Source organism: Salmo salar, chromosome ssa08, assembly GCF_905237065.1.
Source record: "Salmo salar chromosome ssa08, Ssal_v3.1, whole genome shotgun sequence".
Lineage (NCBI taxonomy): Eukaryota > Metazoa > Chordata > Actinopteri > Salmoniformes > Salmonidae > Salmo > Salmo salar.
In genome coordinates, this window is record NC_059449.1 from 11,969,949 (window position 1) to 11,987,375 (window position 17,427).

At 44.6% G+C, this 17,427-nt stretch overlaps 1 protein-coding gene across 2 annotated transcripts in view; it reads right to left on the reverse strand.

Moving 5' to 3' along the window:
* Nucleotides 1–17,427, reverse strand: part of LOC106610173 (polypeptide N-acetylgalactosaminyltransferase-like 6) — a 237,588-nt gene that overhangs the window by 51,707 nt on the left and 168,454 nt on the right. For both annotated transcript variants that reach the window (XM_045722723.1, XM_045722724.1), the window contains exon 6: nucleotides 2,812–2,997. In XM_045722723.1, coding sequence (XP_045578679.1) covers nucleotides 2,812–2,997 — 186 coding nt within the window. The remainder of the gene's footprint in view (nucleotides 1–2,811; nucleotides 2,998–17,427) is intronic.

Here is a 17,427-nt window from a genome sequence, read left to right on the forward strand (position 1 = left end):
TTTCTTTCTTTCTTTCTTTCTTTCTTTATCTCTTGTTCTTCTGTCTCCATTTCTCTGACGTACACATAGGGAGTGGAACCAGGGCAATTGCTTTCCCTCCCTCCCTCCCTCCCTCCTCCCTCCCTCCCTCCCTCCCTCCCTCCCTCCTCCCTCCCTCCCTCCCTCCCTCCCTCCCTCCCTCCCTCCCTCCCTCCCTCCCTCCCTCCTCCCTCCCTCGCTCCCTCCCTCCCCTTCTACCGCTTCCTCCCTCCTCTCCCCTGATGTGGAGGTCTCTGGGCAGCTCTGCTCCTCCTACAGCGAGTCACTGGACGATTAGAAACAATTACAGCGTTTCAAAGTAGGTTGGCTCCGTGGAGGCCTGAGAGCCAGCCTCGACGTGTCTGTCTGCCGTGTGTGTGTGACTGAGCCGAGCAATGATAAGCCGCCCCAGATCTGTCACACCCCGCCCACCCTACCCACCTCTCTCTTCTGTGGGCCGTGTGTGCTGGACCATGGAGAGAAGGGGACCAGAGGCCCAACACCACAGCACTGAGACTAATGGGGAGTGACTGTACAGTATTGTACATTGACACACCTTACTATCAATACTGTTTGTGGTCCTATGGCTGTTGCCATGCCACGGGACTCAGTACTGGTAGCTTGGTCCCAGATCTGTTTATTGGCCAACTGCTATAAAATCATTGTCATGCAGCATGGCGAAGAGTAACACACCTTGAAATGGTGGCGGGTTTCTCACACGGTTAAGATGTAATTTAATTGGCATATGGAAGGCTGTACAAGCAGTAACTACCCAGCTATAAGCCCCCCTTTGGCCCTGCCAATATAAACATACAGAAACTATTGACGTGAATCAGTTTGTGTTTATGTGCAGGTCTCTATAATATTCATCTAGTGTGCTTACTGTGACATAATCCTTTGTTTTATTCCCTCACATTTCCAGCGCTGCGGCTAAGTAGTCTAAATCTCAATACCCATGACACCATCTTACTGGGCAGGCCCAGTAAGGATACATTTGAAACAAAGGAAAGAGAGAACGAGAGAGAGCTCCCAATTGTAATGAAATAGAAATGAACAAAAAGGCAAATAACAAGAGGCAAATGGGAAGGGAACTCTCAAGAGCTCATTAAACGAGAAGGGACTTCATTTCAAATGTAGCAGTCAGGTGAAAAAGAAAAAGAGGTAATCCACCCAGTTGCCATGCCCACACTTCCTTATCTTATAGGTTTGATTCACATAGCGAAAGAGCGGTTATTTCAAAAGTTGTTCCGTTCGTTATGTGGGTTATACATTATGTCCTTTGATCAAGGTAAGATCCAGGGTTTGTAGGAGATCCAAGGAGAGAGGAAGCATTAGATTCAGAGAGCAGTGATAAAACCTGGCCTGTTAATTAGAACGGTGTGGTGTTGGAGTCTTAGATCTACAGAGAGAGAGAGGTAGAGGGAGAGAAAGCAGGAGAGAGAAAGATAAAGAGATTGAAATAAGAGAGAAAGAAAGAAAGACAAACCGAAAATCTCTGTATTCCACTGATCTGATATCAGAGCCCGGCAGGATGATTGCATGTGTTACCGTGCCTGTGGATGGCCTGGGGTTCACTGCGGTATCTCCTCCACTCTATTCATACATGCAAGCCCCACAGCACAGCATGGCCTCCCTCCTCCGCTTCACGCCCCACATTACATCAGCCTCCCAAATGGCACCCTATTCCCTTTATAGTGCACTACTTTTGACCAGGGCCCATTGGAAAGTAGTGCACCATAAAGGGAATAGGGTGCCATTTGGGACACGTACCTCATCAACCTCGCTCTGTTCTGCTCTCTGACAGGCAGGCGGCTCCATTCCAACCAATTAAAGAACCCCATACTGCGAGTTCTCTTTCTCCGTTAGCCAGAAGACAATGGAGCCATGTCGTGGAATGGTGGTGTTGGTGTGGCTATTATCTACTATTATTATTATCATAGGGACCTGGACGTACATATCTGTCATACCTTTCATGGGAATCCCAGTCCCTGTGTGATTGAGTACAGTAATGGCTGTAATCACTTCACATCCATTTATTTGAACTGTGGGGAGATGGCTATTATTAGGGAGTTTCCCTAGTCTCCCTAATGTTGCAGTAACATACTGTGCTGGTATGTGAAGAACAGCACACCTGGGGATGGGGATATGTGAAGAACAGCACACCTGTTCACAGGCTACACGTGATGCGACAGCCCAGGAGGCAGTTTTCATCGATGCTTAGGGTGGCACCCCTGGAGTGGCGCTTTGGGAACGTGCATTGAACATGGATTCAAGCTAAGGCTGCGGCACTCTTTTTATCAAACAAACTACAGAAACAGAGAGATATTTCCTTTGTGAAACTGACAGATATAGAAGTGTGAGATAAGCCAGTTTTCTTATGGAGATTTTAACCTTCCTACTCTCTCACACGTTCTCTAGCTCGATTTGTCCCCCTTTCTTTAGCTCTCCTGACCACTCTCTTCTTACAGAGAAATAAAGACGACTAAAAGATGCACCTTCTAGGTCCCACTTTGTCTGACCTCTTCCCCCCCCCCCCTTTCCTTTCCCGCTCACTCCTCTCCTGGCCCAAACCTCTCTCTGTCTAAGCTTTTTTTGAGTTATCTTTACCTGCAGCTACGCTCTGAGACTCCGTTCCAGTCGACTCACCGAACAGGGGTGACCACACTTTGTGTGGCTGGTCCACACACACACAGGCACACACACACACACACACACACACACACACACACACACACACACACACACACACACACACACACACACACACACACACACACACACACTCACACTCACCAAGCAGGGGGGGCAGCCAGTTGACGTTGGCCTCACAGTGAGAGTCCAAGAAGGTGAGGACTTCTCCCTTGGCCACCGAGGCCCCCAGCAGACGGGTACGGATCAGACCCTCCCTCTTCTTGGTCCGAACGATGCGCACCTTGGGGAACCGGGCCATGTACTCCTCCAGACGGCCCTTCAGGTGCTCTGGGAAGGACAGGAAGAGAAAGAAAAGGTTAGAAATGTGCCGCATGGGAATGAAATCCATCCCTATACAGTACATTCCTCAAAGTTCATCTATTCAAAGAGAGAAAGAGAGAAGGGAGAGTGTTATAAAGGATATCCATCTCTATACATTATTTAGTACATGGGTTAGGATCACCTCTGTCACACACAGAGAAAGAGAAAGAGAGAGAGAGGAGAGAGATTTATAATCATATATATTTTATTTATATTTTTTATTTAACCTTTATTTAACTAGGCAAGTCAGTTAAGAACAAATTCTCATTTACAATGACGGCCTACCCCCGGCCAAACCCAGACGACGTTGGGCCAATTGTGCCCCACCCAAAGGGACTCCCAATCACGGCCGGATGTGATACAGCCTGGATTCGGTGCGGCAGGTAGCCTAGTGGTTAGAGTGTTGGACTAGTGACCGAATGGTTGCAAGATCGAATCCCCCAACTGACAAGGTAAAAAATCTGTCGTTCTGCCCCTGAACCAGCCAGTTAACCCACTGTTCCTAGGCCGCCATTGAAAATAAGAATTTGTTCTTAACTGACCTGCCTAGTTAAATAAATAAATAAATAATAATTAGAACCGGGGCAGTAGTGACGCCTCTGGCACTGAGATGCAGTGCCTTAGACCGCTATAAAAGGATAATGGCATTCCACAAATGTATACCATCTAGCCATATGCCCAGTAGGAGTTAAGTAGGAGTCGTGTCACAGAGAGAGGGGAGAAAGGAGAGAGGGAGGAGAAAGGAGGGAGAGGCGAGAAGAGGAGGGGGTGGTGATGTTAGCTCCTGGCTGCTCATCAGCTCAAGCTATCTCCAGGCCACCGATGGGGCTGATTATTCTGGATGTGCCTGAGCAGGGTGGGTCACCAATCAGCTAGTCGTGCCGGAGAGACACTTATGTCATCATTACTAGAGACGGGAGGGGATGACACTCTAGGTAGATTACACAGACCAAGGAGGTGTCAGATGGTACATTATGAAATACAGAGGGAGAGAGAGGTAGAGAGAGGGAAAGAGAGAAACAATCAGTGTTGCTCTTTTCCTTGAAACAGGAGGTAATTCAGGGTATTTCAATTGAAAGGAAAGGGGAAAGGGAGAGAGAGAGAGGGAAAGGAGTGACAGAGAAAGAAAAGGGGATACAGAAAAGTAAAAGAAAGAAGGAGATGGAAAGAACGAAAGAGGGAGAGGGGTAAGAGGGAAAAACTGAAAAGTAAGAGAGAGAAAGGCAGAGCGATGGTAAGATAAAGAGATGGAGAGAGAATTTCATCTCTAGTGATGTGTTTATCTAATCTTGCTATTGTTTCACCATTCTCTTGGTCCCATTCAAGGGCATTAACAGTTAACGTCCCTTAAGATTGCCCTAATGTTAGCACTTAATTGAATTGTTGAATTGGTCTCTGTTTTTTTATATTACAAGGCCCACCTGATAAACCAAGGAAATTAACATGGCAGCAAGGCTAACCTATATAAGGACTTCATAACCCATACAAGAAACATTCATAAGCAGTAAATAAGCATGTCATACCGTAAAAGCTTGCTGTCGGTCAACCTTTGTCACATTGTGTTTGTAATAACTGAAATACAGTTCAATTTGATCCCTCTATATACATGCATGCATACAAATAAGAACTGTCACCTTATCAAAATAATAACAATGAACATATTCTTACTGACAATATCTATTTCCAGAAATCTAATTTAGAACCTGAGAGACGAAGCAGGGGAATGTGATGGAAAAAAGCATTCCAAATTGACACCCATTCATTCCCCCCCCACCTCTCTCTCTCTGCCCCCTTCTCTATCTCTCTCTCTGTGTCTCTCCCTTTCTCTCTCTGTGTCTTCCTCTCCCTCTCTGTCTATCTCTCTCTCTCACTCTGTCTCTCTATCTCTCTCTCCCATTCTCTCACTCTGTCTCTGTTCTCATATAAAGAACTGGTAATGTGTTTGACCCCTTCCTAACAGACGCCAAGATGACCATCAGTATGGTGGCAGTATAGTAGAATAGGAGAACCAGCCTTATCTTCCTTCATTGTATTATTTGTTAATTTCCCTGTCGGCGGGAGTTTTTTGCATGCCAACCGTGTCCCCGTTACCGGCATCATTCAAATCCTTTAAAGGTAGCCGTTAATACCTGCATGCTGGGGCTCTATCACACGCCTGCAGCCTCGGCCGCTGTTTGTCCGTGATTAGCTACACCGCTTTGCTTTTTAAACGCTCCGCATCGCACCAGACCGCACCCTGTCTGGATTTACACTAAGTAGAGTGTTGAAATGGGAGAGAAAAGGGGAAGGAAGAGGGTTTATTTCAGTCTATAGACAGATGCTGGCTTAGTTAGGTAGCCTAGCGGTTAGCGCGTTGGGCCAGTAACCGAAAAGTTGCTGGTTCGAATATCCGAGCCGACAAGGTGTCGATGTGACCTTGAGCATGACACTTAACCCTAATTTGCTCCAAGAGTGCCGTACTACTATGGCTGACCCTGTAGAAAAACATATTTCACTGCACCTATTCGGTGTCAGACTTTTCTTTCTAGCATCTAAGACAGGGCTGCCCAACCCTCTTCCTAGAGATCTACCGTCCTGTGGGTTTTCAGCAGAACCCTCTTCCTGGAGATCTACCGTCCTGTGGATTTTCAGCAGAACCCTCTTCCTGGAGATCTACCGTCCTGTGGGTTTTCAGCAGAACCCTCTTCCTGGAGATCTACCGTCCTGTGGGTTTTCAGCCCAACCCTCTTCCTGGAGATCTACCGTCCTGTGGGTTTTCAGCAGAACCCTCTTCCTGGAGATCTACCGTCCTGTGGATTTTCAGCAGAACCCTCTTCCTGGAGATCTACCGTCCTGTGGGTTTTCAGCAGAACCCTCTTCCTGGAGATCTACCATCCTGTGGGTTTTCAGCCCAACCCTCTTCCTGGAGATCTACCGTCCTGTGGGTTTTCAGCCCAACCCTCTTCCTGGAGATCTACCGTCCTGTGGGTTTTCAGCCCAACCCTCTTCCTGGAGATCTACCGTCCTGTGGGTTTTCAGCCCAACCCTCTTCCTGGAGATCTACCGTCCTGTGGGTTTTCAGTCCAACCCTCTTCCTGGAGATCTACCGTCCTGTGGGTTTTCAGCCCAACCCTCTTCCTGGAGATCTGCTGTCCTGTAGGTTTTCAGCCCAACCCTCTTCCTGGAGATCTACCGTCCTGTGGGTTTTAAGTCCAATCCTAATTTAACACACCTGATTCTACTAATTAGCTACTCAACAAGACCTTAACTAGCTGAATCAGATACGCTAAAATAGAGTTGGACTGAAAACCTACAGGACAGTAGATCTCCAGGAAGAGGGTTGGGCAGCCCTGATCTAAGATGTTAACATCTAGGTAGAGCATAAACAGATATTAGCCTAGCTACCACCTTTAGAGATGAACGCCAATAGTACTGTCTCTACATCACCCCCCTGTAGCCATGTAAGACCAGTGTTCTCTGTGTAACCCATTCATCTACAAAAGAAGTCTGACCCCGGCACAGTAACATGTAATTTTCCATTCCGGAGCCTATTATTCACACCGTAAACATAACCATACATCTGAGTGTTGGCAAAGCCAATGAACCTCATTGTCCTATCAGCACACAGAGAGAATGTCCGGGTTGGCAAATAAGTCAGACATTTTGTGTCCTTGAGTGGGGTACACCTCCCCAAAGTCACTACTCACCACCTAAAAAAGTTGGATTCAGCACTTTTCTTTTCCCTTTTCCTATCTTTCCCCTCCCTCTCTCCCTTCATTGCAACACTTCTATCTAAACTCCCAGGGTGTCTCCCCTTCAAACTAATGGCCCCAATAAAAGTGACAGTAGCTGTATGAATGAGATGCCTCCCGACCTGACCCGGCGCTCTCTCTCTTTCTTTCTCTCTCTCTCTCTCTCTCTCTCTCGCAAAGGAACAGGACGACAGGAGGGGAAATTAAAAAGGAGGGAGGGAGAATGGTTCAATGTTTCACCGCTGCTAGGCTTGTTAGTGTAAGTGATATGCGCCACCTAGAAAACGCTAGGGAGCTCTGGAGCTGGTTGGAGGGGTCTAAAGAGGAAAGAGGCGGGCCAATTCCCTGTACAATTTCCAACAGGAAAGAGAGAGATCTATCATGCCAGGTGTCCTTTGAGTGGTTTATTAATCAAGGTCATAAATCAACGGACTGACACATGGCATGGTTGCTACGGCGGCAGAGGTGACAAACAGTTATGGAAGGGGGGAAAGTTTTGCGATCCCAGCGGCGCTGCCGCGAGCCCGACAGCTCATGATAAAGGGCAGCAGGCATGGCGGTGGGTTGGGTTCCTTCCTCCCTGCTACTTTGATGTTTCACAGGCAGGGGAATAGTCTTTTAAGGTGCTCTCTCTCTCTCTCTCTCTCCCCTCTCTCCGTCTAAACTGTCTTCGGGCGATTTCTCTTTGGGACCCACACTCTCTTCCTCTTCTCTCCTATTCTCTCTCATCTCTCTCCATCAAGGCATAAAAAGATGGATTGCTGAATAAGGGCGTTTAGCCTATAGAGCGTCTACCTGACCTCATCTGTCGGTCGGTCCATCAGGAGTTTAGATGCCTTCAAAGCCCAAGCCTTCTAATTTTTCCCACTGACCCCCATCACCAGCAATAACTACACAGAGAAAGAAACTCAAATTATGGATGTGTCTGAAATCATCCCTTGAAAACTAGTTCTTGAAACGTAGTCTGGGCAGGCTCCAGTTAAATAAATGATTAGAAATATAAGCGTTTTTAGGAAGTAGCAATTGCAGTATCCCTCTCTTCGCTCCTGTGTTTTAATGGAGAGGCAATAAGCCCAAGTTTTCCCTGCACTTTAATTGCATCAATTTCTGTATTAATACTATTTTATACTAACTCGATTGTTTCATCTGTAAAGTTCAAATAGCTTAGTGAAGAAAGACTATTAGCCAGTGTAAAGAGTGTTGGATAATTATGGCTTTGCTACTGGCTACGTTGTCAGCTCACACTCTTTGCAACACTGGATGGGTGTGTGTACAGCGTGTGCGTGCGTCCGTGTGAGTGTGTAGACGCCTCCATGCGTGTGTACATTTGCCCCCGCTATAGTGTTTGTCTTAAAGATCGACCATGTCAAAGACTACATATCTAGATGTTCTGGCTTCTCTCTTCAGTTCCATGACAGGTCATTCATTAAAACCTCCAATAGCTTCAGGGGGTATAGACTCAGTCAGGGTCACAGCTAGCTAGAGAAGTGAAAACGCACAGGGTAAAAGAAAATGGCCAGAATTTACATAATTTGCCTTTTAATCAAATAGGCGGAACAGAAAAGGTTTCAAAGCTAATTATGAGTGGAAAGTCCAAAACACCCCATGTGGTTTTTAAAGCTAATTATGAGTGGATAGTTGAAAACGTTATAGATGGTGTAGTTCAAATGAACCTCTCTACGGCTGGATCAAAGAGGGTATTGTGTGAGTGTGACCTTCGTTTCAGTATCGGCTCGAATTGAGGGGGTATGCTGGGGTATACCGGGGTATACCGTATCCCTTGTTAGAAAAAAGGTAAAAAGCGTACCCCTTGTTAGCTTAAAAATTTGAAAATTGGATCCCAATTATATTAAGCGATCTATAACAATGCTTTACTCTGCAATGCTTTTGTCACGCCCTGACCTTAGAGATCTTATTTATTCTCTATGTTTGGTTAGGTCAGGGTGTGACTCGGGTGGGAATATCTATGTTTTCTATTTCTTTGTTTTTGAGCCAAGTGTGGTTCCCAATCAGAGGCAGCTGTCTAACGTTGTTTCTGATTGGGAATCATACTTAGGCAGCCTGTTTTCCACCTGAGTTTTGTGGGAGGTTATTTTCTGTTTAGCTTATGTGCCTGACGGAACTGTGCATTTTCGTTTTTCCCTTTTGTTATTTTGTTTGAGTGTTTCTTGAAAATAAATATCATGAGCACTTACCACGCTGCGTTTTGGTCCACTTCTTCAACTACAAACGACGAGCGTTACAGCTTTAGGCTAGAAACAAGATGTGCGGCTCCGATGCACATGTGGATATCCTTGGATCGTCTCTGTAACATTCACAGGCATTTTGGAAGTGTAATGCGCCATTTCGAGAGTGGAACATCAGCTACATCAAAGATAAGAACGACACGAGACAGCATACGGAGCTGAGCAGGATGTGACTTTATTCTGGGTCAGGCAACCACCATCTCAATTAGTTCACGTGACAGACAGGAATTTATAGACACAGGTGTGACTCTGCCGATATCAATTGAGCTAATCACATTCTGAAAAAGATGTTTAACTAAATTGATACTTGATGGTTCATATAAATGAAATGTTTATAACATATTTGATAGTGAAATAACATTTGTGAAAATAGTCTAGACTTTATTTTGCCTATATGAAATTATAATTAAATAGCCTACCCAAAAGATGTCATGAGTCATGTTACTTACACTACATCGAATTGCAGGAAATTGGCTTGAAAACAAGTTTTAAGTATCTCAATGAACAATAATTAAAATAGGCCCAAATACAGGCTCTGGTCAGTATTTTCATCTCCAACCTTGACCAACTCACATTTCCCACACATCTGTTGAACTTATTTAGTCTTTCCCAATAGCCTATGTAAGTCAGTGGCATGCCCCCAGACCCACCTAGTAATAAGCATACTGATGGTGAAGAATCTCTAAAGAACTGACACTAGAACACGAGAAGCATCATCAAAGATAGAATCAAATAATCACTAAGCAAGCCATTGGCTCTATGCTTTGTTCACATTATTAGCTGTGCGTATTTGAAGTGCGCAGTAAGCCTAGGCCCAGCCTGTTGAATAAGAAGACCCCCCCTTCTCCCTTTGTTGGCTTCAATTTACTCCAACCAGGCTTTCCTCTGGGACGACTGCGATGAACCGCCCTGAACCGCTCATAAAGGCTTACCTCGCTCTGTACCAACAGAGATCAATGTTCAGACTCAATCCCAATTTATTACATTCTCGCTTTTCTAAAGAGAAGAAAACAATGCGGTTCACTCGCTTTGGTTGAATGGAATCTTGAGGGATTCCATCAGGCGTAGATTCTAGAACAAGGGTGAGGAGTAAATGTGTTCACGTGAGGGTGGAGTTGTTTGTGTAACTAGGCGCGCGAGGCTCCGATGTCCCAGAGTAGGCATGGTGGTTAATACACATAAAGGAGAGGAAGGGCAAGATGGAGGCATTCTGATCCAGCTATATCTTTTCATTCATCCTTTACTAATCACAAAAGCCCCATTGCGATTGGAATCTCTCTTTCTGACCTCTGAAATGGTCATCCTGAAACTGTAAAGCACGTGTTACTACAGTCCAAGTGTATGAAAAGAGAAAGCAGTACAACATAAAGAATGCATGTAATGAAGTGACTTTTTAAAGGTATGAGAAGTGTCTGGCGAGAAGTCTTTTCCAGCAGTTACTGCTTGGCTATTACCGAGTCACGGTAGTGAAAAGGTTGAAGTGACTCCTAAATCTTAAGCACAAAATAAACCAGATAAGATTCACAACGTGTGCACAGAGAGATCATGGTTAGTCCATGAACTTCTTGCCAACTCGACTAATAATTCATCTTCCCTCCCAATAAATCCTAAATGTTTTGGCTGGAGCTTCGTATTTCACTTAGATTGACGTACTGTATTTTGCCATGGCATGTCCTTCACTACAACCTAAAAGACCTGCCAGTTAAAAGCTTTTGCTTGGTAAATCATTCCAACTTCCATATATTCCAAGGTCTTCTAACCTTCCTGAGAGAGAACTGTTGTCCACACTCCTCCTTCTGTTGTTTCAATCACAATCTATCTATCCTTTTACAATCCACAGTGGATGTGAACCTTCAACTTATGAAAGCACATTTTCCTACAAAGACGTACTGAATATCTGTTCTTCTTACGAAACCCTATTGAATGGCACCAGAGCACTCTGTTCCAACCTTGGCAAGGTTGATGCCTACTGCCCAATGTATTAAGGACAGGATGACACACAATGCCACATAACAACACAGAAAACACTGATTTCTAAACACTTCACCAGAACAACGGTCCCTTGCTTTAAAAGGTGAAACAGCCAAGGAAGAGAATAGGATCCATAGACGTATGGATTTCCCACCCTGTAAGATCACCTGCAACAAGAAGCAAGAAGATCTATTGACGAGCGTTGAGATAATTGACATCCAAATGCTAAAGGTTGCTTGGTGAAGCGGTGAGGGCTCCGGTTGTATCTTTGATACACACCGATCGTTAGAGACGGGGAACAAAGCCCACACCTGGGCCTTATTGATCCGATGTGTGTGTTGTGTGTGTGTGTGTGTGTGTGTGTGTGTGTGTGTGTGTGCACATGCTCCCCTGCTCTTCGATGGGAGAAGATGACAGATGCCGCATATAATTGGCGAGATAAAGAGGCAGCGGGCGATTCTCCCACGGAGGGAGAAGACTCACCCGACGTATAACGCACCACACTGACATTTGTCGCGAGCGAGGGTTTCGTCCAATCAAAGGAGGCCAAGGGATAATTACCTGGCTGAGTTTGTGTAACACGGGTAAGACTAGTGAGGGGATGGTGGGAGGAAGGGGGGGTGGAGAGGTCGCTCCCCCGCACCTATCGGAAACAGTGGCTACTCTTTCATTCACTACGCTTGTTTACCACCAAGGTTATATGACACGGGGTCCTTAATCAGCGCTGAGGCAGGTGTGTGTGTCTGAGTGGCTTTTCTAGCTCTTATCTTGAGAATTGCCCTTTATCAACACTGGGCTCTCTGTTCCTTCCTAGGGACTAAATAAACTACAGGTGTATTCTTTCTACTCAACTCAGCATCTAGATGCCTTTGAGAACATCCGTTTCCATGATCTATGATAAAGTATTTAAGAAGGCATGGAGTCAGGCAGACAATACCAGCAAGGCAATATTTTGTTTTATAGTTTGACTTTGTCTCAATACATTAGCCTATACCAAATGTACAATGTCATGCAGAAGAAACCACTCTGACATGACCGTCTTCTGAATAAGATACCATTTCCAACATGCCATGCTTATATGAACAATTATTTGTCGTTGACGTTTTTAAAAGAGTCTGCTAGACGATTCCTTCACCTTACAACCCTCTTTAATGCATAATCACAATGTGTTTTGTACTTTCTATAGCCAACATGCTGCTAACAGACTACAGATGATTATTTCTGAAGTCGCATTAATGAAGAAGTGCTGTTCAGTGCAATACAATTCCAAGGGTGGGAATGAGGGTTCTTCCAGTCCAGAGAACATGTGTAGTTAACTTAGGCTTTCGTTTAAAAAAAAGGGCCTTTCATAATAATTAAAAATGTCAGTGAAAAAAGAGAGGAATGGAACAGATGACAATTACAAGGACAACGAGGACAATGACAGCTGCTAAAGCTAGTTTACTCTCTCTCTGTCTCTCTCTCTTGCGCTCTCGCTCTCTTTCAAATCTCCAACACAAGGAAGGACAACTCAAGGGAAGCAGATTTTGCTGACTTCAATGAACCACTTTCTTTACCAAACACCTCCCTGCTTTGCAAAATCATCTTTTAGTAACTCCTTGAACAAATGTGAAACTTCTCTCAGCCCTGCAACCATCACAATGGATTTGTCACACAGCGTTTGCAACAGATAACAGATTTATCAGTCTGACAAACTGAAAAACGCATAATTAAGATACAAAAAGATAAGTGAATGTTTGGAACAAAGTCGGCAGCAAAGTGACTATGACCTGGAAAACCCATGGTGGTTGTTCTTCGATAGAAGCTGAGGAAGGAACCGTGCTTACTGAAAACTTGCTAACAACCTGGTTACTTTGAAGGGAACCTACATAAGGACTTTGTAAGACATCCATATGACATAGCTAACACATTTATAAGAAGTAGATCAGCATTCATCTGCCGGAAAACAGATCTGTGTCTGTATCAAGACGGGAGTGGGCCGAAAGAGTCAAGGAAGTCTCGTCATGGCAACCAGTTATTATGATGCTGTTTGAAGTCTGGAAACATTGTCTGTTCTGTTGTTGTTGTTGTTATCAGTACTGTAGTGTACTCTCATAGGAAAGGTTCTTTATAGTGTGGAAGTCTCCTCCTTCATTCTCTTTCGATTCCCTCTACAGGCTCCTAAACAACTTCCCCAAAGTCCAATCAACAGCTCACATGCACCGAGCTCCCGAAGAACACCCTCTACACACTCAGCACATTCCATAAAGCACCATCACAATGACCTTACAGTGGAGGCAGAGCTGACAGAAGCAAGAACATCCCTGAAAGAAGTGGAGTGAAAAAAAACATGCCTCTTCTTTTTTCTGACACTCCACATTCAGCACTGGACAAAAGTGTCTCCAGTGTAGCATCCATAAAGACTGTGTTTGAGTGCCTGCATAGGTGCGCGTGTGTATATTTGTGTGTGTGTGTATTTGTGTGTATGTATTTCAGGGTTCCTTCAGGAGTTTGGGGAAGCAATTACACACTTGGCATGAAAAGAGATTCTGGCGAAAACCCATCGGACACAAAGACCCAAGGAGGAGCACGGCTTTAAATTAGTCGGTGCATTTTAAACAGCGCTCAACGTTGTCCAGCCTCTTCATTCCATCCTCTCAGAGCATATACTGTGCCTATTGAGCTGCCTATTTGTTCTTCCTCAAGTCATTAAATGTTTCCATTCCCTGAAACCTTAAATCAATGAATCCCTTCACTTAAGCACAGGACAGTTAAGCCTTCTGACTGATTAGTAGACCTAACCTGATTGCAGAGGAGTTTTTTTCCCCCCTCTGCAAATATGGTTGTTTTTGGAGGAGGGGTATATTGTGTCTCTCATCCTCATCTCATAATTTCTAAATGGAAATGTATGTTAAAACAGAACAGATCCTAAGCATATTTAGAACTGCATTATGGGTAGACGATGGGGTTCTTACAGTAATAATGGACACAAGTAGCCTTCTACTTTAACTGTCACTCTAATGCTCTGAGGGTAGAACTAACACGTTGTGAATGCAATTTGACATAGATTACCCTCCAAGTGTCTTGGTGTATATCTGTCTATTTTCTTTATACCGCCTTTTAGTTATTGGGGCCTTCTTGCTGTAATCATGTCAGAGTGTGGTGTCAGGGGAAAGTCTCTCTGAGTGCACTTTATCCATACCTGGGTGAGTCACAGTGAAAACATAAGTGAAGAAAGTGCAGGACGTGTGTGTGTGTGTGTGTGTGTGCGTGTGTGTGTGTGTGAAAACATGCGAAGCGAGAACAATGCTAAATTCCCGTTTCTGATGTTACACAATAAAAAAGGTACAATAAAAACACAAGCACTTCGCCTAAATTCTTCATTTTTAGAGAACATCAACATTTTAATATTATGGAAGAGTGGATGATAATTATTATAACAATAGATGAATCACTGATCATTAAACAGGAACCACTGCCCTCTCATTGAAAGTAATTAAATGGATTGAGATGCTAATATTCAGTTATTATAACATTGGAGAAAAAGACCCAATGTTTTAATATGATAGGCAAATGAAAGGGAAGAGCTCATAAAGGTTTTGATTCACAAGCTTCCCTCCTCCCTTTCTCCCCTCTCCTCTCCTTCATCCTCCCCCTCTCCCCTCTCCAAATCCTCTCCTCCTCCTCCCCCCCCTCCTCTCCCTGTCTTCTCAACCATCTCTCCCCGCTTCCCAGGCAGAGCGTACAGTACAGGACATTAAAGGTGTCCTCTATTCCAGTTCCATAATGGAACCGGGAATCCACTCCCCGCCTCTGAGATGAAAGCGGCTGGAATTCTCCAGAACCCTGGGACCCTCTCTCTCGTCTGTGACATTCTACACTCGCCCGTTCTGAGGTCAGGATATGAATATTCTATTGGCAGTCGGCGGACTGATTGGAAGCACAGCGATGGTTTGGTTTCAAGAGAGATCATTAGTATGACGTACCACAACTCCCGCTTTGCCCCGGGGCCGACACCAACTGTCAATAGACAGGAGGAGACGAAGGAGAGCCGACTTCATTTCTCTCACAGAACATGGAGGATGGTCCTGTGGCTCACTAGTTACTGTGACTAGGTTGTAGAGGGCCACTCCAACTATATAGTCCCCACGCATTCACAGTATTCAGTGCAGAATGATATTCACATCCTTATACTGTATGTATGGGTAGATTTCCTTGTGACATTCCAGTAGTCCAACTGCTTACGACCGACCAGCTAGTCTGTGGTTATTTGCAGTTATTAAGGTAAAAGGACAATGGCATTGTAGTCCCCAGGCTTTTTAATGCAGTGTTGGTTTCAATTTCTCTACTCCACCATTTACTTAAGTAATAAGGCCCGAGGAGGTGTGGTATACGGCCAGTATACCACAGCTAAGGACTGTTCATACGCAAGACGCAATCCGGAGTGCCTGGACACAGCCCCCGAGGTGCCTTATTGCTATTATAAACTGTTTTCCAACGTAATTAGAGCAGTAAAAATAAATGTTTTGTCATACCTGTGGTATACGGTCTCATATACCACGGCTGTCAGCCAATCAGCATTTAGGGATCGAACCACCAGGTTTATAATTATATTTATACCATGGCATTGTTGAATACATGTTTCTGATTGGCTTGAAGGGCATTCTAGAGCATGCATTATTTCCCTATAACGCACAGTATATTTGCACGGTAAAATTTAATGGCTATAGTTCATTCCTTCATGTTCTATGTTTGGGCTGCTTTTGAAAGCAAAAGTCGAATTGAAAACATTACTGGCATTTTATTTTCATAATGGCAAGCTTGGACTGATGGTTTGGTTAGCTAAACTAGCAAGTCTGTTTGTTACCATGGCAACTACTGTAGCTATCTAGTAAACTTGCAAGCTACTTCAGTGGATGTTGAACACATTTCTACCTGCAAATGTATTAAATTATAGCCATGGTATTAAAGGGATAATCAACTTGGGCCTCTATGCATTCTACGGAACATAATGCAACTCCGTGGAAGGTCAGATCCACTCGGCTAGCGCGTCGTGGAAAACACCTTCAACGTCGTTCATTATCTTCCATAGAATGCATACATAGCACTTCGTTGAATATCCCTTACAAAGTATCCTCCTGCCCATTACCATCGTAACATTCTACTAGTGTTTGTAAAGCAACAACATACCTAAAGCTTACCTTGAGTGATCGTGAAAAAGTCATGCAGCTACAGCTGTGTGTGTGTGTGTGTGTGTGTGTGTGTGTGTGTGTGTGTGTGTGTGTGTGTGTGTGTGTGTGTGTGTGTGTGTGTGTGTGTGTGTGTGTACGAGTGTTCCTGTGTGTGTGTGTGTGTGTGTGTGTGTGTGTGTACATCACTGATGTTATTTATTCTACCTCTGTGACTGGTGGGAGGAGTGGGACCAGTCAAGCCATGCCAAATCCTCCTACTGCAGAGACAGCGTATCACTATGGCTTATCATTATCACTGACACTAGGTCCTTTAGCACCAGGAGCTTTCTGACTGCAATCCTTTAGGGGTTTAAGTGGACTTGACTCTGTCCGATGGCGAGCAGGCTGCACGCTGTCACTGCAGCTAAGGAGGGAGAGGGGAAGGACATCTGTGTGGCACAACAGATTATGGCTTGTTAAGAAACAACTCCAGCCTCTACCTATTGGTTCACGTCAGACAGAGCGACTGAAAAACACCCACCCACAAAGCCTCAACCCACAGCACAGATTTAAAACATGGATATTGAGGCGGCAGAGGCTGCAGATAATAATAAAACCAATACTTGTAGTTCAGTCAGACAGACAGAAAATAGAGAGTCAACACAATTAGGAGCAAAACAGCAGACAAGAGCAGTAAACCTACAATAAAGAGGCTGTTGTTTTGTCTAGAAAACGTATCAGTACGAGTCAGAGGAACAGGCAGAAAGTTGGGTTTATGAGAGCTGCTGAGACATGATGATAGCAATGAATTAAGACAAACCACAAACACAGAACCTGTGAGTCACAAACAGATTTGAAGTGTAGTGTCTAACACAACAACAAAGCTCTAAGGAGCTACTGCTTGTACAATAGGCCTGTCTTATCACGGACGAGACAGGTTACTTCTCACAAAACGAAAGAAAAAGAAAAAGGGATGTTTTGGGGAGGTATGACGGTTGTTCCTGTTTTTCTTAAACTTACATCCCACCAACGAGAGAAAAAGAAGAGATGCTTTGTCTCCCAACGAGAGGAAAAAGAAGGGGTGTTTGGGGATTTATGACGGATGTGCCTACTGTCCTCTAAACAATGCCTTCATTATCCTCCAGGTCTGCTGCTTCACTCAGACAGAGAACAGATGGAAGTAGGACAAATAGAAGTCAGGAGAAGAGAGGGCGAGATGGAGAGAGAGAGAGGGGGGGGGGAGAAAGAGAGAGAGAGATGTAACTCAAACCTTCCTCCGAAAAAAATAACTCCATGTGG